General features: G+C 43.7%; 2 protein-coding genes and 1 pseudogene across 9 annotated transcripts; all 3 read right to left on the bottom strand.

The window, feature by feature from the left end:
* Positions 1-691: 691 nt before the first annotated feature.
* Positions 692-9,417, bottom strand: LOC109750893 (uncharacterized; annotated as a pseudogene).
* Positions 9,418-14,152: 4,735 nt separating this feature from the next.
* LOC109750904 (uncharacterized) lies at positions 14,153-17,165 on the bottom strand. The gene is made up of 2 exons (XM_040393329.2): positions 16,038-17,165; positions 14,153-14,607 (listed from the first exon to the last, which is right to left on the bottom strand). Exons 1-2 carry the CDS (start codon positions 17,152-17,154, stop codon positions 14,600-14,602), a joined length of 1,125 nt encoding a protein of 374 aa, XP_040249263.2. The 5' UTR covers positions 17,155-17,165; the 3' UTR covers positions 14,153-14,599.
* Positions 17,166-20,210: 3,045 nt separating this feature from the next.
* On the bottom strand, positions 20,211-23,277 carry LOC109737566 (uncharacterized). 8 transcript variants are annotated; one of them, XR_012187060.1, is made up of 6 exons: positions 22,849-23,276; positions 21,773-22,136; positions 21,367-21,432; positions 21,190-21,272; positions 20,727-20,816; positions 20,211-20,487 (listed from the first exon to the last, which is right to left on the bottom strand). XR_012187060.1 is itself a non-coding variant. In XM_073500914.1 (6 exons), the coding sequence occupies exons 2-5, from the start codon at positions 21,888-21,890 to the stop codon at positions 20,755-20,757; spliced, it is 315 nt and encodes a 104-aa protein (XP_073357015.1). In that variant the 5' UTR covers positions 21,891-22,136; positions 22,849-23,274; the 3' UTR covers positions 20,211-20,487; positions 20,727-20,754. The 8 variants fall into 8 exon arrangements, 3 of the variants coding, with proteins under 3 accessions (XP_073357015.1, XP_073357016.1, XP_040247728.1); XM_073500914.1 differs by having other exon boundaries at positions 21,204-21,272; positions 22,849-23,274; XR_012187062.1 differs by having other exon boundaries at positions 21,106-21,272; positions 21,367-22,136; positions 22,849-23,157.
* Positions 23,278-23,611: the final 334 nt, after the last annotated feature.

Raw genomic sequence — 23,611 nt, 5'->3', positions numbered from 1 at the left:
TTTTGCACCAAATACGTTAAAATAGCATCTCCGATTAACACAGAGCAGTATAAATCAAGATAAACTTAAATAAGCATTTGATTAACCTTAAGGAAGTTGACTCTTTAGTGTCCCTTCAAAACTGTAGCTCTAGTACCATATACTAAAATGGATGCTCCATGATACAAAGTCTTCCAGGCAAGATCATTCCAAGGATTCAACCCATCTTGAGCTCCCTGCTCAAACACAAACAATATTGCAATTAATTGATAAGTCCATATCTTAGTTGCAAAACCAAGAGTGAGTTTTCAGTAGTACAAACCAATTCATGTCTTGGGAAGCACGGATCACATAGTCAAGTAAGCAGTCACCATGAACCAAGATGCCTCGTGTTTCCGATCATTAGTTAGAAAATGACGTGAAAGGATGGGAGTGACTCGACAAGGAAAAGATAGGCCCATGTAACGCAGAGTGACCCCAAGGCATGTGTAATGTCCTCAGTTTCGATGTTGCATGGGAAGTAGGAATTTGCCAAGGTATGCACAATGGATATGAAGTGATATGTACCATGAAGTCCTAGGAAGCATATATGCAAATAAACCATCCCACTACATGATGATGAATGGAATTAGCTATGAGTGCTAAGCTCTACATGATGAATAAATGGGTGGTATGAAAAGTGAGAAAGTATAAGCCTAAGAAATAAGACTCATCTCGCTATAAATTAAGACCAAGAGCTTGATAGAGAGAAAACATGGCACCTATCTTGTTCTTCTTTACTTCTTTCTTTTTTTCCTTTTTTCTTTTTCTTTTTTCCTTTTTTCTTTTTTTTTTCTTTTTTCTTTCCTTTTCTCTGCCCTACAAAAGCTTGAAAGGTGCCAACAAAAGCTCTAATAAATGAAATTAAAAGCAAAAATGGTTGGCAAGTTTCAACAAGGGCTAATAATGATGGCTAATATTCCTCCTTAAAAGATGTGCAAAGCGAAATATGAATGTGCATGGCAAAAGAATCCACTACTTGGAATAGCAAATGAGGAGTTGCTATGATAGGTAGATATGGTGGACTCATTGGAAAACTGAAGTGGCCTAACGGGAGTTTCTCTCTTTTTTTCTTCTATTCTTTGGGGGTAATTTTACTTGTTGACCTTTTTTTTTCTCTCATGGTTGATTCAACTGTTCTATCAACCTTGGTTTCTTACCTCTCACATCTCACTCTTTTTAGTGAGAAACTCCACAAGGGGTTCGGATGTACCGGCGGAGTATGCTAGATCCCAATGTAGGAAATGCAATGCCAAGTACCGATGAGGCTAGCAACATAAGATAAAAGGATGATCGGCTTGGAGAACATCTTGTCACAATGAAATGCAAACCTGAAAATGTAAACTTATGAAAAGGTTGTGGAAGCATAGTGAACTCGAAAACCATCTGCGAGAGCACATTTAGTCCTGAACTAGCAAGCACACCACCATGTCCTCATGGATGACCACGAAGCTTTAAGTGAAGTATTTTGATGCATAGCAAAGCGAAGATAAGAACACCTGCACAGAATATTAAATATTGAGTACACCATAAATTTCTTCCAGGAACAAACAAAGAAAGACTGAAATGCCATTAACTTATTTGTCAACTTGTGAGAAGATAAGTGGTGTCGAGAAGAAATCTTGAATTAATGATTTAGGAAAATTATTTTCCGAGAAAGAAATAAATAAAGCTGAATTTTAAATTCATTTCAGTGCCTATGTCTGAATATCTGATATGTCATGAGGCTAATTGGATTTCTTACTGAATATTTGAATATCTGAACAAAGTGCGTAAGAGTTTAACCATAAAGATCAAATGTATATATTTACCAGATGTATGTGCATGAAGAACATCACACAAGACCGTCATGTGAGAACTACGCATCATGCATGGATGGACTGAGTGTTACAAGGGTAGAAAAATGTACAACTCCAAGATAGAGAGTCCTGCACAGTGAATGGAAACAGAGAACTGTTAGCAGCAATGAGGCAAAATAAAACTTAAAAAGTGTTTTCCTTTTTGTGTGTGATCATAAAAAAGCAAGGTTATTAACTGGGGATATATACAAGCAAGGTAACATCAGGGTGTCGATGAACATACTGTAGATTGAAATTTCTGAACAATGCGTAAAACTATTGAAGTACAGTATGATTATGCATGTACTAACCAGATTATGGACAGAATGGAAGATACAGATTGAGATCTCCAGCATTTCTTCAGCTGGACTGAACTTAATTATGTCATGACAACTTGCTTACCAGGTATGCCTGGACCGACAGGACCACGCCGTTTACCCGGGTTGATCTAAAAAGACCAGAGCAACATTGTAACATTAACTTCTGATTGTACATTTGTAAGTGAATTATGGAACAGATCAACCAGAGTAACGCACTTACAAAGCATCACCCTTTAGTAAGTGAGGTTAGTTTGCACGTAAGCAGCTTTGCAGCGTGTAAATCATCTGGACAAGTGACATCCTAACTTAGTGTTGGCTATAAAAAATTGCACAAGTATTCCATGAACAGCAATGGTTTTTTTTTGTGTGTGTGCAGAAGTAGGTACTTACTGCTGGTAGTTCCCAGAACCTTTCCTATATTAAGAAAACTTCAGAATTTTTTATGAGATTCAGCACAACTTCAAAAGGTCAAATGATGAATTTGTGAAACTTCATGTTGCTGTAGTAATTATGATCCATTTCCTTGTAATGAAACTTGTAGAGCTCCTACATCTGGTTCAGAAGAAAGTCAGACAAATGTAGATCTTCTAAGAGAATTCACAGGCTTTCCCCTAGCTTGCTTATAGTAATTATTTGCTTCCGAGAAATATAAATGTCCCTATTGTTTAATTAAAGACAATATTAAAGCATGCAACAACTTCAAGATTGGTACAACATTTAATCTTAAAAAGTTTACTTAGCACAACTAGGGAACGATTATTTTTGTTTTCTGAAACCATCGAGGTATCTATACTATATCTAGAGCAGTCTTAAAGTTTCATTTTACATGTAAGCACTTACCAAATCTATAACACTGGTAGGAATCCTACAAGTGTTGGAGTGAATACTACAAGTGTGCAAAAATGTATAGTTCCAGGATGGAATCCTGCACAATAAATGGAAACAGAGCATTGTTCAGATTATGCAGTAAAAACAAGGTCTGAAGATTAACTGTATATACTTACCAGATTTATGTACAGGCAGGGGATGCCACAAGACCCTCATGTGAGAACTCTGCATGGATGGATCGAGCGAGTCCTTGAATGGCACAAAACTATGCAAATCCAAGGTAGAGCCCTGCACAGAGTATCAAAACAAGTGGGTTATATTCAGAAAACTCGTTACTTAGTAATGAGGCAAAAAAAAACTGAAAATATGTTTTCACAAGGGTAATTGGGGACAGAGATAAACAAGGAAGTATTAGTATTTGTTGACATGAAGGGGAAGTGTCTAGAAAAAGGTGGATTAACATACTGCAGATTATATTCCTAGACAGTAAATTGAACTATTGGATTATGGGTTGATGAGGCATGTACTAACCAGATCATGCACAGAATGTAAGATGCTATTCATGCTCGCACTGGCAACTGCGTGTCCGAGGACTGAGTGTTTGAGTTTTTCAACCAGGCTAGAGGATGCATAAATCGAAAAGGCAAAAAGCAAGCCCTGCACAGAGTATTAAAAGAAGCGGTTTATTGAGATATTACCATAAACCAAACATAAAGGTGAATGGCTTTGATGTTTATGCGGTTAGAAAAAACAAAGGGAATTCGTGTGTAGGTACTAGGAACGAGTACTAGAGAGCAAATAAGTGTTTTGTTTACCTTGGTTTTGTCAGATTTGACTTTACTGGAATTGTCTCTGAAACTTGCTGCACTGCAAAGAAGATAAAATCCTGCAGATTGAGTAGATGGATACAGAAAAAGCTGTTATTCAGTAATAATGAGGTAAAGCAAAGAAAATAAATGGTTTGACAGTGTGAACAGTTAAAGTAGTGGATTCATATACCGTAAAATAAATTTCTAAGCAGGGCATGGATTTATCGTTGGAGTATGGGATGATTACAGTATAAATGGTTATACTGTAATTGCCCCTGAAATTTGCTCCACCGCAAAGTGGATAAAATCCTGTATAGTAGATGGAAACAGAAAACTGTATGATGTGTGGGGCCAGGAAAAAGCAAACGTTAGTTAGGGACAAGATGTGAACAGTCAAAGTACGTATATTGGAGTTATGGGATGATTACACACATGATGGATGAATGATGATACAGACTGAAGTCTTGGTGCTTGCACTGGCAAAAACTGATGAGAGCCTGAGAACGAACTACACTTTGCATACAGAGAGACTTCTACGAGGCTGATGATGTACCACCAATCAAGAAGAGAAAAAGGGAAACCTGCACATAAGATTAAAACAAGTGGGTTATTCAGTTCAGATGAAATGGCAGTAATTCTTAAGCACCAAACGATTTTTTTTGAATGATTTCGAAGCTAACGAGGTCAGCAAAAGCAAAGGGAACTTGTGAGTAGGAACTGAGAATGAGAAGAGGATAAGGACATGCTTGTTACCTTGGAAGGATTCGTGAGGTTATGATTATTGGAATTTCCCCTATTAACCTGCGACACTGCCTTTTAAGCTCCTCGCTATTGTCAGCACGGACATCTAATACTCGCAGGGATTTTTGGAGCCTGTCCTCGGGAAGCGATTTGATGCCGGGGCAGCCCTTGATCACTATTTCCTGCAGAGAACTCGGGAGGGCGTCTTTGGGCACTGATTTGATGGCAGGACAATTCGCGATCTCTAATTTTTGCAGAGACGTTGGGAGGCCATCCGAAAAAGTGGGAAGCAATTCGAGCTCAGAACAATCGTAGATCTCTAATTGCTGCAGAGAACTCGGGAGGCCGTCCTTGGGCAATGCTTTCATGGAACATCCAGAGATCTCTAATTTCTGCAGAGAACTTGGGAGGCCGTCCTTGGGCAGCAGCTGGAGAGATGGGCATTCACTGATAGATAAGTACTTGATGCTGGCAAGTGTATGTAGACCTGCAGGGAGGAACTGCAATTTGTTGCAGAAACAATATGCGAGCTCTTGGAGGGAGGTGAGAAGCAGGAGGGCCTCTCCTGGGATGGGCTCCAGCTCTTTGCTACCCAAAAAGACCAATCTGGTGAGGGAGGTGGAGAGCAGGCTGCAGATGGACTCTGACAAAACTCCGGAGGAGTCATCTATTGATAGGGTATGCAGTCTTGAGGAACTGCTGAATCTTAGGTTTGTGAGTTCTTCCTGGTTGGATAGTGTGAGTTGTTCCAGGGAGGTCGGGAAAGGGAAACCAGACGAGGAGCCCGAATAGGATGAAAGCAAATTGGGGCAATTATATGCACTCAATTCGCGGAGGGAGTGTAGACGCTGGAGAGCTCCTGAATTGGGAAATATTCTCAGCTGACGGCAATTTTGGAGGATCAACTTCTGTAGTTGGGTAGGCAAGAACAGCAGTCCTCCTTCTACCGTCGCCACTATTTCCTTCTCTTCTTTCGTCTCTTGCTGCTGTGATCCACTCTGCTGATCCGACACACCAAGTTCTGTTATCTTTTCGCAATCATTTATACTCAGGCTGGTGAGCTTCGGGAAATGAGAGAGCATTTGAGTCAATTCTTTCCCGCTAGCACCACTATTACTAATGGACACTTCTTCAACTGGAACCTGGTGCGTGACATGGCTCTCGCCTCCGACTGGACACTGTACAATAATCGAATGACCGACTATACTGATGTACTCCAGAGATGTTAGCATTTGGATGATATCCAAGGGCAAAGGAGGGCAATCTCTTATAATCAACTCTTTTACATCACTAAAATTACAGAAAGCCAACTCATTCCAAAACAAGCTATCTTTGCCATCCTCTGCATCAATGACCAAACGATATCCCGGTTTTCTAAAATGACTACTTGAGTAAGCGAGCTCCTGAAAATCCGAGCCTGCTTCTGCTATCTTAATGGAGCATAGAGTACGTGTCCAAGGGATAGGAGGCATTGTCCTCAGGTTTGGGCATCTTACAATCTTGAGCTCCCGTAGTCTAGGGAACCAAGTCAACTTCTCCCCTTCTTGCATTGGTTGAGAGCAAGTAGAACATGAAAATGGCAACTCCTTAAGTTCAGGGAAATCTTCAATAATGAGCACTTCCAGGTGGAAGAAGAACCCACAATTTTGATTTCCAGCCCACTTGGTCAGTTTTGGTATCTTAACAAACACTAGCTTTTTCAAATTTTGGAAGCATTTTTTTTCAAGACAATTTTTTTGAAAGCTTGGGCTTGAGATGCAACACTTGCACTCAACACAGGGTTCATCAACCAACCATAATTCTCCTAATGGTGGAAAAGTTTTCCAAGACACATCAGCCAAGTGAAGAGATTCCAAATTTTTGACAAAGAGGTTCTCACCTAGCCATGTTGGGCAATTAGTGCCTCTGTGCCCTCTAATGCACAGATCTCGAAGGTCACTGTGCGGTACAAGATTTTCAAGAACATTTCCTTCTCTTGTGGGATCCCTGTTAGATCGTTTCATACCCCACTCTAATGTTAGTTCTCTCAAGTGGTTTCCGTGTATTGGTCTTATTTCATTTACCCCACCTTTCTCTTGCACCTTTTCAAGATTGTAAATGCCAAGTGACCCTCCAAGCTCTGTTGATTGTGCTAGTTGACTTAGTTCGAAACCAATATTTTCTTTTCCAACTTCAAACCTTCTTAATTCTAAAAGCAATTTAAGTTTTCCCACCTCTGATATGTTTGAATGAACTCGAGGCTTATTTTCTGGCACAAGAAAATGACGCAGCTTTACAAGGTTGGTCATATGCCTTATTGAAATGGGACCGTTCCATTTTTCTAGATTTATTACCTCTAGATGATAAAATCTGAACAACATATCAGGCAAATTGATGTTGCATATGTTACGTGATGGCTCAATCCTAAGGTAACGAAGATGGATGGTTTCTGAAAAGTTAGGCAGAATGTCTTCCATAGAGTATGATGCTCCAGATAGAACAATTGTGCGAAGGGCTTTAGCTTTCCTAAACAGATCACAAAAGGTCTTGACGAAGCTTCCATGGTATTGTCCAAACAACATCAGAGTACGTAGGTTTTCAACTTTCAGTCGTTTACCTAATGCACTCAAATCCTTTTTATAGTCGTCGAAAGTGATTCTATCATTAACATCTTTATCGTCTACAATTATGGATAAATGACGTACAGATGGGGAGATGTGTATGGACCTGACATTAGAACTAGATATGCTAACACATTCATATGACAAAACCTTGGTGGCCAATTCATGCAGTAGATCATGAATAACATAACAATAACGACCATCTTTTCTCTTGTCTTTCTTGAAAAACCCGTAATTGACCAACTCATGCAAATGGCCTAGTCCAACATCTTCAATCCTTTTATTCTGATCACATGGATGCAAAATACCTAGTCCTATCCACAGTTGAACTAACTCCTTGCTATCAAATTCGTAATCTTCAGGAAACAAAGCACAATATACAAACAACTGTTTTAGATGGAAAGGGAGAAAATCATAGCTAAGTTTGAGGGCTGGCATGATGTCACTCTCACTGGTTTCTAGTTCCCATTCTTTGCTTTCTAGTATTCTTTTCCAATGGTCCAAAGTAAGTTGATTTCTTAGTAATCTGCCTACAGTTTTAGTTGCAAGAGGGGAACCTTTCAAATGGTGCACTACTTCACGACCAGTCTCAGATAATTCATAATGTTTTCCCATGGTTGTAGCTCGTTACCAAATACACATGCTTCAAAGAAACGCATGGTATCTGCATCACCCAGTCTTTCCAGTTCTATTTTATGATTGGTTGTCCTAACCATTTCTGCTACCTTTGGTATTCGAGTTGTGACTACAATCAAATTACCCTTGGACTCTACCTTTCTGAAAGGTGCCATTAGTTTTTCCCACTCATCCTCTTGATATGCCCACACATCATCCAAGACGAGTAAAAATCTCTTAGCTTTTAATCTTTGTTTGATAAGTTCTTCGACACTAGCATTCTGCTTTCCATTATCAACTCTATCAATTTTGTTGACTATCTCTTGTGCCAACCTATCTGCATTGAAATCGAGAGAGACACAAATCCAAATTGAAGCCTGGAAAGAGCTATTCACTTCTTGGCATATGTGTTGCGTAAAAGTTGTTTTTCCAATACCCTCTGGTCCGAAAATTGGAAGCACGTTAAGTTGTTTGGGACAGTACTCATGACTAATCATGCCATTTTTAATTTTCTTTTTTTGGTCATCCCTCCCATATAACTCATATTCTATAATCTCTGATGTGGTTTTTGATCTTTTTATAGCAATTTCTTGGGTACGGTTGTGGCTGGATCCCAACAAATCTAGATTAAGAATTATGGAGACCTTAGCACATACTTCCTTCAGCTGCCCTACCATGTCAATCATTGTTCGAGACATTTGCACCCTATCAAACATCAATTCTTTTGTTTCTATATCTCTCTCGCTTGCACACTCAGACATGCATGATGGCTTGGACAGATATGGAAGAGTACCATGGAAAGTGTTTACCGAAAGTGTGGGAGGCGTTGCGAGCACTTGAGATGACCCTGGGCATGCATCTGCCATCAGCCTTCTTGACACCCGCCTTGTTGGCGGGTGTTGGTGGCGAGAAGCCGATGCCCTGCCTGCCACGCAAGCGTATGCCTGAGAGGCATCCTTGTTTGCCATCATTTTCTTGGTGATCACCAGGATCAATTTCTTGGTCACCACCACGGCTAGCAGCACCCAAGCATGGGAGGCACTTAAGTTTGCTGATGGCATGCCTCGCTGTGTGTTCAACATTGGTGCGGAGGCCTTGGATGCAACCCACATCGTTCACGGCAGCGGCATGGTAGGTTCCTTTGAGGGCGTCCTGGATGCGGAAGTACTCGAGCTCATCCAGCACATCATCAGCCCCGTACGCCAGCTGCTCCAGCTTGCGCAGGAGCTCCTTGAGCGCGAGGCCACGGATGCCCCTGCCCTGCGCGTTCTCGAGCATCCCATGCGCGTACAGCAGCTCCATCTTGAGGTCGTCGATGTTGCGATCGAGATCGGCGCTAGCTGCCCAGGCCTCCAGCAAGCCATCCGTGACAGGGGCCAGCGCCTTCTCCAGCACCCACTTGGCCGCGCCTATGGCAGTGTCCATCCTCGGGCTGAAACACAATTTACAAATACATACATTGGTTATTAGTCACTAACGGAGTAACAGTGCTGATTCCAGATCTACGATTCGAGACGAAGATTAGATGGAAGAAAGATGCACATACCGCCGTGAAACTGCCCCTGCCTGGAAGGCCTGGAGGTGACCCAAGGCGTAGCAGGTTGATGTGGGATGTGCATGTGCACACAGAGAGATAGCAATCAGCAGGCAGCAGTAGTGTGCGTAGAGGTGTGTGTGGAGAGCGATGTGCAGCAGGAAAGAGAGGTGCGGGGCATTGGGTCAGGGACCTCCCCCTGAAAAAGAAATTACGGGATGAAGTAAAATAATGGCTGCCAGCAAGAGGTTTGGTGCCGCCAAATTAAAATAAATTGGGGACTCTATTTCAGATCTCGCGCCGCGGCTGCTTATGAAATACGACTACTCAGGAATACTCAGTGGAAACTATTGACTCGAGCTCAACCGTTGAAAAGCAGCAGGTGAATGTGTTGCAACTCAGTGGACAACTGCGTGAGATCTGAGGCGCTGCTTGAGTTACTGACCCCCACGATGTTTCTTCGGGAGAATGTGTTGAAACATGGAAGATGATGATTTAGTTTTCAAGTGGAATGGCTTTTGTTTGGGTGGCCGGTCTCTACTCTCTTTCGTAATACAATTACCTTTTCTTTACATATCCTGCTGTTTCACTTGGCGTCACAATTGGGACACTAGATAGACCATCCTGTTTCACTCAGTATTTTTCATGGATGCATGATAAACTGCCTTTTAGTCCTAATTTTCATATAATTGCCATTGTTTTGCTATGCTGGGCTATTTGGAAAACACATAACAGATCTTGCTTGGAGGGCGCATGACTTGGCCAGGGCCTCGGCCACTGGGAGGCTCCTATGCATCATGGAAGCAGGCAAGCCTGGAGATGTGCCGGCTACTGATGGCTGCATCTCAACTTCTCAAGTCAAGCCATCCATGGAGTCACCTTAATTAAACCGTCGATAGTCTTTGTGGAAACTCAAGCACACCCAACATCGAAAAAGGCTCTGTGTGCGGTTGACAATGACGGGCCAACCTCATCGACATACCTGCAGCCATGAAACACTGTAAATGTGAAATGCACAACACGCAGAGGGGTAACTGAACTTAGGATTAAACGTGAGAAGAGAAAAGGGTGGAAAGCCTGAACGTGTGGAAGATGAAACATTCTGAGTCATGTTTCAGCAAGCAAATGGATATCTTGGACTGGTCAGATGCCTCCACCCTGAAGGGTTACCACCCCCATCAGCCTCGTCTACATCTTTGCCAAGCTGGTCGCAAAGACCCTGCTGTCATGTTGGGTGCCCTGGATATGGAGAAATTTCTCGTTGTTCGTAGCTTGTTAGCGCTCTCCGGGCACGCGTCGGGGTTGCAAATCAACTTCAGCAAGTGTTCATTGTCATCCAGAGGTTGTTCTGACGAGGTGGCCCTCGAGGCTGCATCGGTGATGGAGTGTCAGCTGGCTCCTTTCCCGGTCAAGTACCTTGGAATCCCCATCGCTCTCGGGAAGCTGTCAAGTGTGGTACTCCAGCCTTTGGTGGACAGGATCAAAGATCGCCTCCCTCCTTGGAGGGCAGCCATGATGGTGTAGCCCGTGTCGGTAAAATAGCATAGCACAAGGACAGTATGTTCACATAAGACGCGTAGCCCATGTCATAAACTTGCTAGTTTTTTTTTTTGACACGAAAACTTGCTAGTTTTGGATTGTCTCAAAGAGCTGGACATCCCTTTGCAGCGAGTACGTGTTGCCGTCCGTTTTATCAGAAATTCTCCTTCTAGAATGACTCATTGTAAGAAGTGTGTTGGCTTAGAGAGGTGGAGAGCAAAGCATTCTTATATCACTTAGTGTATGTACCCGATGGAGCTCCACGTACCTCATGTTGAAAGCCCGTGGTCACATATGAGAAGGCGTTCGATAGGTATGGTGCTGATGACCCTTCACGTTTGAGTTAAATAGTGAGAAAGCGCCAGGAGTTCCTGAAGCTGAAGATTGGGAATATACAAGGAAGATGTACTAATAACCTGCAGTTTGAGAGTACTAATAACCTGCAGTAAATAATAAACTGTACTAATAACCTGAAGATTGGGAATATACAAGGAAGATGTACTAATAACCTGCAGTAAATAATATACAAGAGATTGAGAGTACTAATAATCTGCAGTTTGTAGAGTTTGCAGCTTCGGGAAATCTCGTTGACTCACACTGTCTTGGTGATGGAGAGATGGAGTTGGAGTGATGGCGTAAAACTGCAAAACTAGTTGTGTTGTTCGATTGAAACGATTGTGTCATTGTTTTATTTTTGGTCTATGTTTCCATGTTGTAACATCTATCTGTCAGTTAAGTGCAACGAACTTAAGCTATCTGTCTGGTGCCCTGGTATGAGAGTGTTCCATTATTGTTACTACTAAGAACTCTTAAGCTATTACCTCCGTTTGGATATTCCAAACGGGGGGACTATTTTGTGTGGCTGCTCATAACCTGATGCATGCAGCTTTTTTTTTAGGGATAAGCTGATGGAGATCCTCTCCCTGGCTCCCTCACTACTGCAATTTCCAGCGTTCCCAGATGCTGGAAAACTTAGCAAAAGCCGATTCCAACTCGGCAGAGTGTTTGCCGGGTTCAGATCTTGATTAAGGTTACTTGGCCTAAACTCTTCAAGCAAAGGCCATCTTGCCGAGTGCCAACCGTCGGGTGCTCGGTAAACACTTTGCCGAGACCTAAGTGGGGTACTCGGCAGAAAAAAAGGCACTTGACGGTCGAACGGAGATGACACTCGCCATGTGGCACAAAAGCTTTGTCGAGAGCCGATAGTAAGAACTTGGCCAAGACAAACACACCCGTGGACGCCATGTGGCCACGCCGGTACACCGTGCGCCCAGTGTTTGTTGAGATGCGCTGACGATAAACTATGTTGAGTACCATAACTCGGAAACTCGCAAACTCAGCCTGCCGTGACGGAGCACATATCAGCCCCTGTCTTCGTATGGGTTGGCCTAGATTGCTACTCCCTTCGTATTGACCGGCAGCTCATTTTACTGAAGATTGCTACTCCCTTCGTTCACAAATACTATAAGAAGAGAATTGGCCTAGATTGCTACTCCCTTCGTTCACAAATATAAGATGTTTTGAATATTTCAATATGGACTGAAATGGGTGATCAAACACACTAAAATGCGTCTATATTCTGAATCAGAAAAAAGTTTGACATCTTATATTTTTTAAGAGAGAGAGTATTTATCACAAGCAAGGTGATAAAGAGGAGCAAAGGCATTGCTACAGCATAAAGAAAGCATACGAGTGGGGTGCTGCTGCTGCTGGCTTTACACTTTTATTTTCTTTCCTTTTGGTAAAGATAAAGAAGGTTTGATTTGCCTTTTACTTTCCTTCTGACACGTTGTCAATCAGCAAGTTACCTAAAGAATGTGATAAATTAGCTGCGCAATAGTGAACGATAAAGATAAAATGGAAACAAACGTAAGATTCATGATTGCCAATAGGAGAGTATTATTTACTTATTTGCTCACCATAAATGGCACATCAAAGATTACATTACCATTTTTTGACTACCAACAAATGAAACCAGCAACTGCCCGAGCCTAGCTAGTATTATTGCAGTACTGTAACAAAAAAAAGAATAAAAGAAAGCAACATCAAACAATTTAGCTGACCAGGTTAACACTTTCTTGAAATTAACATGGATGGCGGATCAATCGGCTACAAATGCATTACAAGTACTGTCCCCTCAATTCAGCCAAAGCAGTGACGCCTCCACAAAAACAGGAAGACCAAGGTATTTTACTGGACTCCTCACATCACAGTATCTATATATAAAATGGCTCTACTGAGCTTAAATCTTTTAATGCATTAGTTACTGATGACGATGTCCGATCAGTCAGTAACTAATGCTGGATTGACCTGAGTAAAATGTTCAAGCAAGCAACTTTAATAGTACTAACTACTATTAAACTCTGGCTGAAGCATTGTGCAAACAAGATAACACCAGGGCAAGGGTGAAAGAGTGACCTGAAGCGCTATCCAAACAAGATTTCATGGCTTGAGAGAACGACATCCCTCTAGACTCCAGGCACTCGGTTTCACCATGATCCGCAACATCCTCGACAGTGTGGCCCCTGGAGATCAGAAGCGGACCTGCAAGGCTTTATCAATTGATTACATTGTCACATTTGCTATTCATCGGGCAACTGAAGAAGTTTTTCGGATCAGTTGGGTTTGGAAGTGGGCAGCGCAGCACGGCAACGAGCTCGAGCTGGGGACGAAGTGGTCGGTCATGGTGTCGTCGGCGAGGGCTCCGGCGTGGCTCGCCACGGCATCACAGACAGAGGGGAGAACAAGTGCACGCAGGTTTGGGTCGCAGCTAGGGGGGGGGGGGGGGGGGGGGGCTTGACTGGTTTGGGTTTTGGGGAGCTCTCATTTGGGGTTTGGGCTGGAGGTAGAAGATGAACCAGAGCCGTCCAACAGCTCGAAAAATCACTGAAAACCATTTCGAAAAAAAAAATCACTGAAAGCAAACAAAAATCAAGCACCTCATACATTGTGCATATCGAAAGGATTCGTTGACGAAAGGTGCACAACCCACCTCTTCCTCAGTAAACCCTTCAGAGATCCACAACACAATCAAATCTTGTAAGCACGGCGGCAAGAGAGTGTTTGGTTCATGAGGAGGAGCAAAGGCAGCTTGTTTGCTTGTTTCACTTCTTTTGGTAAAGAAGGTTTGATTCTTCAAGTTTGATTTCCTTCTCCTTTCTCCCAATTGACCAGCAGCTCGTTTTACTAAAGAAGAGAATTGGCCTAGATTGCTACTCCCTTCCTCGCAAATATAAGATGTTTTGGATATTTCAATATGGACTATATACAGACTGAAATGAGTGAACAAACATACTAAAATGTGTCTATATTCAGAATCAAAAAAAAGTTAGAACATATTATATTTTTGAACGGAGCAAGCAAAGGTGATATCCGGTGCATTGTAATGAACTCTATTACTGATCAATAAAGTTGAGCGAGATTGGCCTAAAAAAACTAAAAAGATGCACATAAACACACACAAAAATGTAAGCAGAGATCATCTCACAGGCAAGCTTGCTTCAACTTGCTTGCTTGGAAAGCATATAGCACTATAGCAAATGGACCACGCGGTAAGTACTACTTAATCAAAACAAGTCCTATCTTCCCAGTGGCTGTTGGCTAACTGCGTCCAGAAATTAGATAACAGAGAGAGTTTGGCAAATTAAACGATTAACTCCGACGGGTCCATTTCCCAGTTGACCAGTGCAAGCTCTACAAATGGAGGAACCTTCAGCAAAGAAGCCCATTCCTGCCTCCCAGCAATCTGAATGCAATTCTAGATACCTGTGGAGCAACAATCAGTGTCGTTAATCCAAATACTGTCCATTTATGGAGAAGACGTTAAAGTTATACAATATGACATCTCTTATGATTCAAGTAATAACTATCAGCTTAACCAATGTGGAAATTATACCTAGCAAAAACTCCAACTGAACCATCCCAGCATTATTGGCAATATAAACAGAGAAAAGCAATAGAAAGAGTGGAAGACAGTTAATTTGTAGTGCCCTGTCTTCAACTTCTACGGTTTTCTTGCTACATCTGATCCCAGTAGAACAAGTGATCGTGGCTATTCAGATTTAAACAAATGTATAACCTGAACACATAAAATGAAATTGACCTTATTTTATTTTCCTGGAAAAAATAAACTTGCCACTTGCAGCAGGACTACCCTACAAGTTGACAAAATGATTTGTTTTGTAAATTTTGAGCCAATCTGTTGTTATGGATTTAAGATTATTAGCACGGTCAACAGATAAAAGAATATATATTTTTTGAAACGGATAAACAAATATTGAAAAAACACAATAAATAGCTTTAAGCTTCTAAATGTGTGTACATAAGAGATGGAAAGTAATTAAGACAATTAACTTGCCACTTGTAGCAGGACCCTACAAATTGAACAGTTGTTTCGTAAAATTTGAACCAATTTGTTGTTATGAATTAAAAAAAATTATTAGCACGATCAACAGAGATAAGAATATTCAAAAACACAATAAATAGCTTTAAGCTTCTAAATGTACGTACATAAGAGCTATCCATTTAAATTTTTCGTTGGACCAAAAGCATGTGCAGTTTCCCCCGGCTACGCTACGCATTGATCACGCAGATCATTCCTCACTTTTGAAGGGACGTTTGTTTCTCTGAAGCACAGATGCTACGGGAGCCTTTTACTGTGATGTTAATCGGCCTCCATCTGTTATCGAATGTGCTTTGCTTCATCACACCAATTGTGCAGAAGTTTGCTAGTCTCAACGCGTAGGGGCAGATTGATCCAAGCTAATACTGTATTATTTACCTCAGACCAGTTTGTTTCAACATGCTTTCTTAGAAATCATAAAGCAGTTGTACTACAAATGCTAATTAACCAAAGCAAGCCACTGTGTTTCCATCATGCTAGTTTGCTAATTGTTTACAAAGATCAGATAACAGTAGAGGGAAGTTACAATCATAAAGAAAATAACATGGTTTTGTTATACCAGCAGTGTAAAAGCATGCTGTTACTGCGTAGTTTCCAGTTCATAACCATTACAGCACAACATCACCATATGTTGAAGAGATCATCAAACATCAAAATAATCAATTAATATGTGGCACTATTTAAAATTGATAGGTTAGCAGGAAAGGATGCTTATAGCATTCCATCGACCAATTACCAAAATCAACCTGGTTTTGTGATACTCAAGTGTTAAAGGGTAAAGGCATGCTATTACCTGCAGTGTAGACACTTTCGAATGGATAATGGTAAAGCCAGTTTCTGGACACATGAAGTTTCTTGAATTGCAATGGTTCAAGCTGGACCATGAAGACACCATCAACTGCCGACAGGAACACCACATTATTTTCCTCTGCAAACCCCAGTATCGCTAGGGCCCCTCTCTCCTTCTCTGAATGTAGGGAAAGTAACTTGTCGAGTTCAATAGTCGTTCTCATTCCCCATGATGCAACACCATCAAAATCAGTCTCCCTCTTCCATAACTGGGCGTTGCAGCCTGACAAAATTATTAAACCCAACCCGGCACCATCTCCCCGCATAACCGCGAAGTTGATGTCACTTTCAAACATATCCACTGGCACTTGTATCACAGCTAAGCTATGCCTCTCCAAATTAAACTCGAGAATTCCAACAAAATCACCAACAAGCGGCATGTAAAGGGAACTCCCAACCAGCACAGAAGGCATTCCCGTAAAATACAAGGAGGAAGTACCCTCGGGTTGAACCGATGTAGAGGTGAGATTACCCCATACGCCGGTCTCTGACGAGTAAACGCAGGCTACCATTCGCGTATGTTGTTCGTCGACTCCGCTAGCCTCTACCAAGACCACCTGGAAGTGGCCCACCTCGCCGGCAGCACGAAGCACCGCGCCGTGGATCGGGTTTTCATCCACGTCGAACACCGAGGGAACGGCAATGCGGTGCTGATCGCTGGTGACGGGGTCCCACACCAGGACTTGCTTCCGCGACGCGAGGAAGATCAGCGCGAGGCCATGGCAGCAGCCGAGGAGACAGAAGCTGTGGCTGTCGTCGAGCTGAAAGGAGAAGCGCCCGGCAGGGACACGATCCGGGGAATCCACGGCGGGTGCGTAGGAGATGCCTCGCCTGTCGTGGATGAAGTAACCGAGGAGGGGAGGGCAGCGGCGGTGGTGGAGGCGGAAGCGGCGGAGAAAGCGGGTGTCGGAGACGATGCGGCGCCATCGCTTGCAGACGAGGGATGCGCGGGGGAGGGAGGATGGGAGCGGCGGGATGCGGAGGAGGATCTCGGAGAGTAGGTTCTCGTCGTCCAGCGGCGGCGCCGCCGCCGGCAACATCTCGCCCACCTTAGAGTTCATGCGGGAGGGGGGAATGGTGAAGCAGCCGCCACACTCTGGTTGGAGTGCTGGTGACCTAGGGGACACTGGCAGTCCGAGTGAGAGTGAAGTCAAACCCATTCGAAGAGAGCCCACGAAGTCAAGCCCATTGACGTTAATGTGGCCCAGAGAGTTTTCAGTGTTCACTATGCTAGTTTTGAATCTGTACTGATGATGGCTTTCCCCTAAAAAAGTACTGAAGACAGTTATAGAAGCTCATATTCGAGTAATAATCATCATGAGCAGCTTTGGAGCTTTCTATTTTGTGCTATGTACTATCCTTTTTCTACTCACTATGCTCGATAGGCCACTATTAGGCACCGGCGCACCGGCCCAACTTTGGGCCGGTCGTACCAGCAACATCCGATAGAACAACGCGTAGTCGCACGATTTTCTCCTCATCTTCCATCAGGCGTCTTTTCTTTTGCAAAAAAACTTCCATCCCGGGGCCATAGATGAGCGATGCGCCCGGCCTCGAAGCACCGCCCGTGCGCTCGCCTGTCGCTGCCCTCCCCATCGGTCGCCGACGTCGCTGTCAGTGGTCGCCGTCATGGTGGAAGCAAAAAGAGAAACTGGATCCAGCAAAAAACAGAACATGGTGGAAGCAAAATTTTGGAGCTGTTTCCGGTAAAATAAAGTTGGTGGTAGCAAAACAATTTGTTGGATCTAGCTTCCGGTGATGCCCATGGTATCACTCAGGTGGCTGGTTGCAGCATCTCTGCGTCTCCGGCTCGCTGCGGGTCAGAGCAACAAAAATCTAGAAGCAACAAATTTCTTCGAGCAAAAAACTTCACAGCGGGTCAAAGTCGGGTGGTCTGTTGAAGCAAAATCAAAAAACGGTTCCAGCAAAAACAAACTTAGGTTCCATAAAAAAACAAGATGAGCATTTGAGAGCTCTGCACCGATGAAGCAAAAAAATCATTTCGGTTCCAGCAAAAAAGTACATGGGTTCCAGCAAAAACAAAAAATTGGTTCGGCAAAAAAAAGCATCGGCAAAAAGTGGTCGCCCCTCTTGCAGCTCCCCCGGTAGCCGGTTGCAGCTCCCTGACATCGAACGGCATTGGATGCAGCACTCCTCGCCGCTGGATGTAGCTTCCTCCGGTGAGGCACTGACCTTGTAGCACATATAACCAGCTGGTTGCAGCACAGCGGGGCACCAGTTCCAGCAAAAAATGAAAAATGAAGATGTTCATCAAAAATCAAATGGGGATGGTAGCAAAAGATAAAAGGGGTTGTAGCAAAACAAAAGATGGATCCAGCAAAAAAAACCTGGTTCCAGCAAACCCCCTCGGTTCCAGCACAAACTCACCGTCGCCATGGTCGGTTGTAGCTTGGCCATGGCGACCGGGACACCCTAGCTGTGGCGGCCATGGAGAGGGCGCGCATCCAGCTGCTGCGGGAGGCAGACAAGGCGACGGCGACGAGCGTGCCCCTGGCTGCGGGCGGCCATGGAGAGGGATGCATCCGGCGCCAGCAATCCACACACGATTCGAACAAGGCGCATCGAGCTGCCGGTGGCTGCTACCTCTTGAGCGTGCGTTGGTTTTCCCTTGAAGAGGAAAGGGTGATGCAGCAAAGTAGCGTAAGTATTTCCCTCAGTTTTTGAGAACCAAGGTATCAATCCAGTAGGAGACTACACGCAAATCGCCTAGTACCTGCACAAACAATTAAGAACCTTGCAACCAACGCGATAAAGGGGTTGTCAATCCGTTCAGCCCACTTGCAAAAGTGAGATCTGATAAAGATAATAAGATAAATAGTTTTGGTATTTTTGTTGGATAGATTGGAAAGTAAAGATTGCAAAATAAATAGTAAACTAGAATTATAGATCGAAAACTTATATGATGTAAAGTAGACCCGGGGGCCATAGGTTTCACTAGTGGCTTCTCTCAAGATAGCAGATATTACGGTGGATGAACAAATTACTGCCGAGCAATTGATAGAAAAACGCATAGTTATGAGAATATCTAGGCATGATCATGAACATAGGCATCACGTCCATGTCAAATAGACCGAAACGATTCTGCATCTACTACTATCACTCCACACATCGACCGCTATCCAGCATGCATCTAGAGTATTAAGTTCATAAAAACAGAGCAACGCATTAGGCAAGATGACATGATGTAGAGGGATAAACTCAAGCAATATGATATAAACCCCATCCTTTTATCCTCGATGGCAACAATACAATACGTGTCGGTTCCCTTTCTGTCACTGGGATCGAGCACCGCAAGATTGAACCCAAAGCTAAGCACTTCTCCCAATGCAAGAAAAATCAATCTAGTAGGCCAAACTAAAGCGATAATTCAAAGAGACTTGCAAAGATATCAAATCATACATATAAGAATTCAGAGAAGAATCAAATATTGTTCATAGATAATCTTGATCATAAACCCATAATGCATTGGATCTCGACAAACACACCGCAAAAAGTATTACATCTAATAGATCTCCAAGAATATCAAGAAGAAATTTGTATTGAGATCCAAAGAGAGAGAAGAAGCCATCTATCTAATAACTATGGACTCGAAGGTCTATGATAAACTACTCACAAATCATTGGAGAGGCTATAGTGTAATGTAGAAGCCCTCCGTGATCGAATCCCCCTCCGGTAAATCGCCGGAAAAGGCCACAAGATAGGATCTCACGGGTACACACTACTAGGAAAAAGGCTACTAGCAGCACGGGTAAAATGGCTATTAGCATACTAGTATCGCGCTATAGCTAACAGTTACTAGTAGCGTTACTAGTAGCGTGGGTTAAACCCGCGCTATTACTAACAAAGTTAGCGTGTGCCACCCACGCTACTGCTATTTCATACCCGCGCCACTACTAATGAAATAGTAGTAGCGTGTCCATACTACCAACGCTACTAGTATCCTAAATACTAGTAGCGCGCAGTTTTTTCCAACGCCACTACTAACAAATTTATAATTAAAAAAATAAAATCCACCAATTCCATTTTATGCATACAGTTCCCAGTAAACACAATAGTGAGCACTGCTGGCTCCTATTTCATGGTTAACCGAAGGAAATAAATCAGCCAAAAAACCTCATTATGCATTGCTACTCACAAATGACCACTTCAAAGAACATGCAAGTATCTATGTCATTAACAATTGCAAACATAAGTTTCTTTTTACTACAGTTGTATGTACTATCACACAGTTCCTCATTCTGTTCTCACTCAATAATAAGAAAAATGAAAAGAAAAGATAGAGATAATCTGCCGCAATTGCACTTCGGTGTCATGGATTCAGTCTGCCACTTCAACATCTCATTATCCTGCAGCACTCTGCCGCTATCTTCTACCTATAAATAAAAACAGACCTTGTCAGAGAAGCAAATGTGAAACCTTATTACAACATGTATGCTAAGTCGCTAACCCATAGAGACAGCTAGAACAAATGTGAAAACTTTCCATGTTGCCGAGTAAGTACATGAGCACCCCTCAAAACATCAATTAGCAAGTACTTGACACATACAAACTTGTACAGAAAAAATAACACTTCCGAATTTAATTGGCTTCAAAGATTGCAAGGAAGGCATACTGATGAGCTGCAATGCAATCTTCAATGTTCAGTACTTGTACACGCTATGCTCCTGCGGTGCAACCCCTAGCTCATGTGGCTTCACAAAGTCTACATTGTATAGGACATTTTTTAGCAAAGGGTGAAACTGCATACATATACATCTCAAATCATATGTAGTATGTGTCTAGTCATCCTACGATTGCCCGAGCTCAGAACTGTATTTCTTATAAAAACTTTAGACATGTTCAGGAAACACATGTAGTTAACGACAAGTGTACATATCACCCATTTTATAGGTTCAAAGACAGATAACAAAAATTAACTAGACAAAGTTAGATGACAGTGAAGCTTAAAGCTGCAGTAAGAAATATTAGATATACACATTTTGAAAACCAACCTCGGTGGAACAACATAAGATTGCATTTAGATTTCCGAATTAAACATAGGCATATCTCATACGACGTAGGCCAGTAACATTTACATCAGCTTGCTCACTTGTAGCTGCTGGAGCAACCAAATCATCCTGAGCCAATACAGAGTTGCTGCTCAGGCCAAGAACAACAGCTGTAACAAGACTGGAATTAGATTGCCATGGTACCAAATATGATATTTATTTCATTAAATCAAATGGAGGAGGCTGCATATGCAGAGAGCAGACCTGCTTGCCCAATCAGTATAGCGGCACATGTTGAACCCTTAAAACTGAAGTGACCATCACTAGAATCTGTGAGAGAAAATCATTCATTTCACTCATCTTGTTAATGGTCATGATAGCAAACATGAGTAGTACCAGCCTTAGTTGCAATAGGAACAATACCCGCAGGACAGATTTAAAATCAGAACTCAATTCAAATGGCCAAATCTCTCAGTACATCCGCACAAACAATCGAAGGCAGCATCATCGCAATCTCACACTACATCCACTCAGTAACGCTACCCAGAGCGCATCACACAATCTAACAGGTCCACCATGCTACAAGTATTCCACCGCCAAACTGAACTCTACAGACCTGGCGTGGGGATCCCGTGAGAGGTGGAGAGTGGAGGCACGGGGAAGCGCTCACCTGAGGAGCGGCGTCTGCACGAGCATCTGATGGATGGTGTCGCGGCAGACTGAGTACCTTCGGAAGAAGGCGTTGGGATCAAAGAGCTCAAAGGCTTGGTTGAATTTCCTTGGAGCATCCTCGTGCAGGAGGGTGGGTCTCCTCGGCCCTCCCACTGCCTGCAGTGTGTAGCACGCCAGCAGGTTGCCGTGCAGGAGCACGCGGCACCTGTGACCTTCGCTCGGGTTGATGATGATGTCTCGCTTGATACTCCCTTGTCCGCTGAGACGGCACTCTGTCGCCGCTGCGGCCACCAGCGGCATTCTGCTCAATGGCGGCCAAGGCATGCCTTGTGGCTGTCCAGGAAGCTCGAATCAGGCTGGACCTGAGAAGAAACAGAGCATGGTCGTGTGATGTCCTGGCTGAATCAGAGTACATTGCGTAAGGAAATAAAATGGGCAAAAGGAGGAGCGTAAAATAAGCAAAAGTGCAGAACAACATTCTTAATTAAATTTAACCCTGGCAGAATACTTGGTTATCCAGTGCAAAATGGTTGCCTTTTAAACTATGGAACACAAAGAATCATCATTAGCCGTCAATGCAAATCAGCTTCTCTCCATAGAGAAGAGAAGACGTCTTGGTCTCTTGGATGCATGAAGCACACCGTATATGCTAATCTGATCAGAGCATTTTCTTTTTCAATTTAATCGCGCAATGCCAACATCCCCACCCATAGATGTTTTGTTTGTGTACGAATAGTACAATGTTTTCTTTTCAATTTAATGAACAAAGTTTAAGGTCCATAGGCTCCTTTGTATCCTGTGGAACATAGAATTCTACATTGACTGAACAAATTGACATTTCAACTTTCCTAGAGGCATTGTCGCAAACACCTTGCGAGCGAGCTCAGAGCGTGCACCTGCTGCATAGACTAGACTAATCGCAAGCAAGCAAAGCAACCATTTCACGATTCACAAACGTGACATGCATTGCAGTTGGAGGCATAATGACTACTAACTGCGTTGACCAATTGCAGTTATACTGCGAGAAACTTCTGGGGAAAAATTGGACGGAACATGGTACAGGGAGGGGCTCACCTGAGGTGGAGACCCCGATGGTGACGCCGAGCGCGGCGGAGAAGGCCAGCTGCTTCGGCTCCGCGCCCCTGCACCGGCCAACCACCACAACAGAAGGTCATCATCACATCAGCGGCAGCAGCAGAAATCGATGAAACCGGCGAAGTGCCGGCTCCAGCGGGTCCAGTCCCACGCCAACGCCGATGCCGCGGGGGAGGAGGCCGCGGTGCAGCGGCATGCCGTAGCAGAGGAGGAACTGGCGCCGCGGCGGGCGGGCACGTGCGCGGCGGAGGGGGGCGGGGGCGGGCAGCGGCGCGAGACGGGGAGCGGCGGGCGCGCGGCCGCCGGCGTGGCAAACGCGGCGGGGGGCATGGGGGCGGACGGACGAAGGAGAGGAGGTGGAAGGGAGGCCGGCGGCGAGTGGGTTGGGAGAGGAGAGGAGGCTGGGGATCTGGATCGGGCTGCGTGGTTTTTTTTAAGACAGACGGGGGGTGGGTGGTGTGGGACGGTTGGTGGGGTGGGAGGTGGTGGTGCGGGTGGGAGAGTAGATCGGGCCGGGGTGGACACGCTTAGTAGTAGCGCGGGGTCTTACGTGCTACTACTACTTATTACTTAGTAGTAGTGCCGGTTTTATACCCGTCGCTACTACTATGGCCTATCCTGGGGGCATTGTTGGAGACCATTTAGTAGCAGCACGGATTTATACCCCTCGCTACTACTATCAACTTAGTAGTTGCGCGGTTTTTATACCCATCGCTAGTATTAATTAGCAGTAGCGCCCATT

This window comes from Aegilops tauschii, chromosome 6, assembly GCF_002575655.3.
Source record: "Aegilops tauschii subsp. strangulata cultivar AL8/78 chromosome 6, Aet v6.0, whole genome shotgun sequence".
NCBI classification, from domain to species: Eukaryota; Viridiplantae; Streptophyta; class Magnoliopsida; order Poales; family Poaceae; genus Aegilops; species Aegilops tauschii.
Note: the sequence above shows the minus strand (reverse complement) of the source record. Positions and strands in the feature narration are given on the sequence as shown.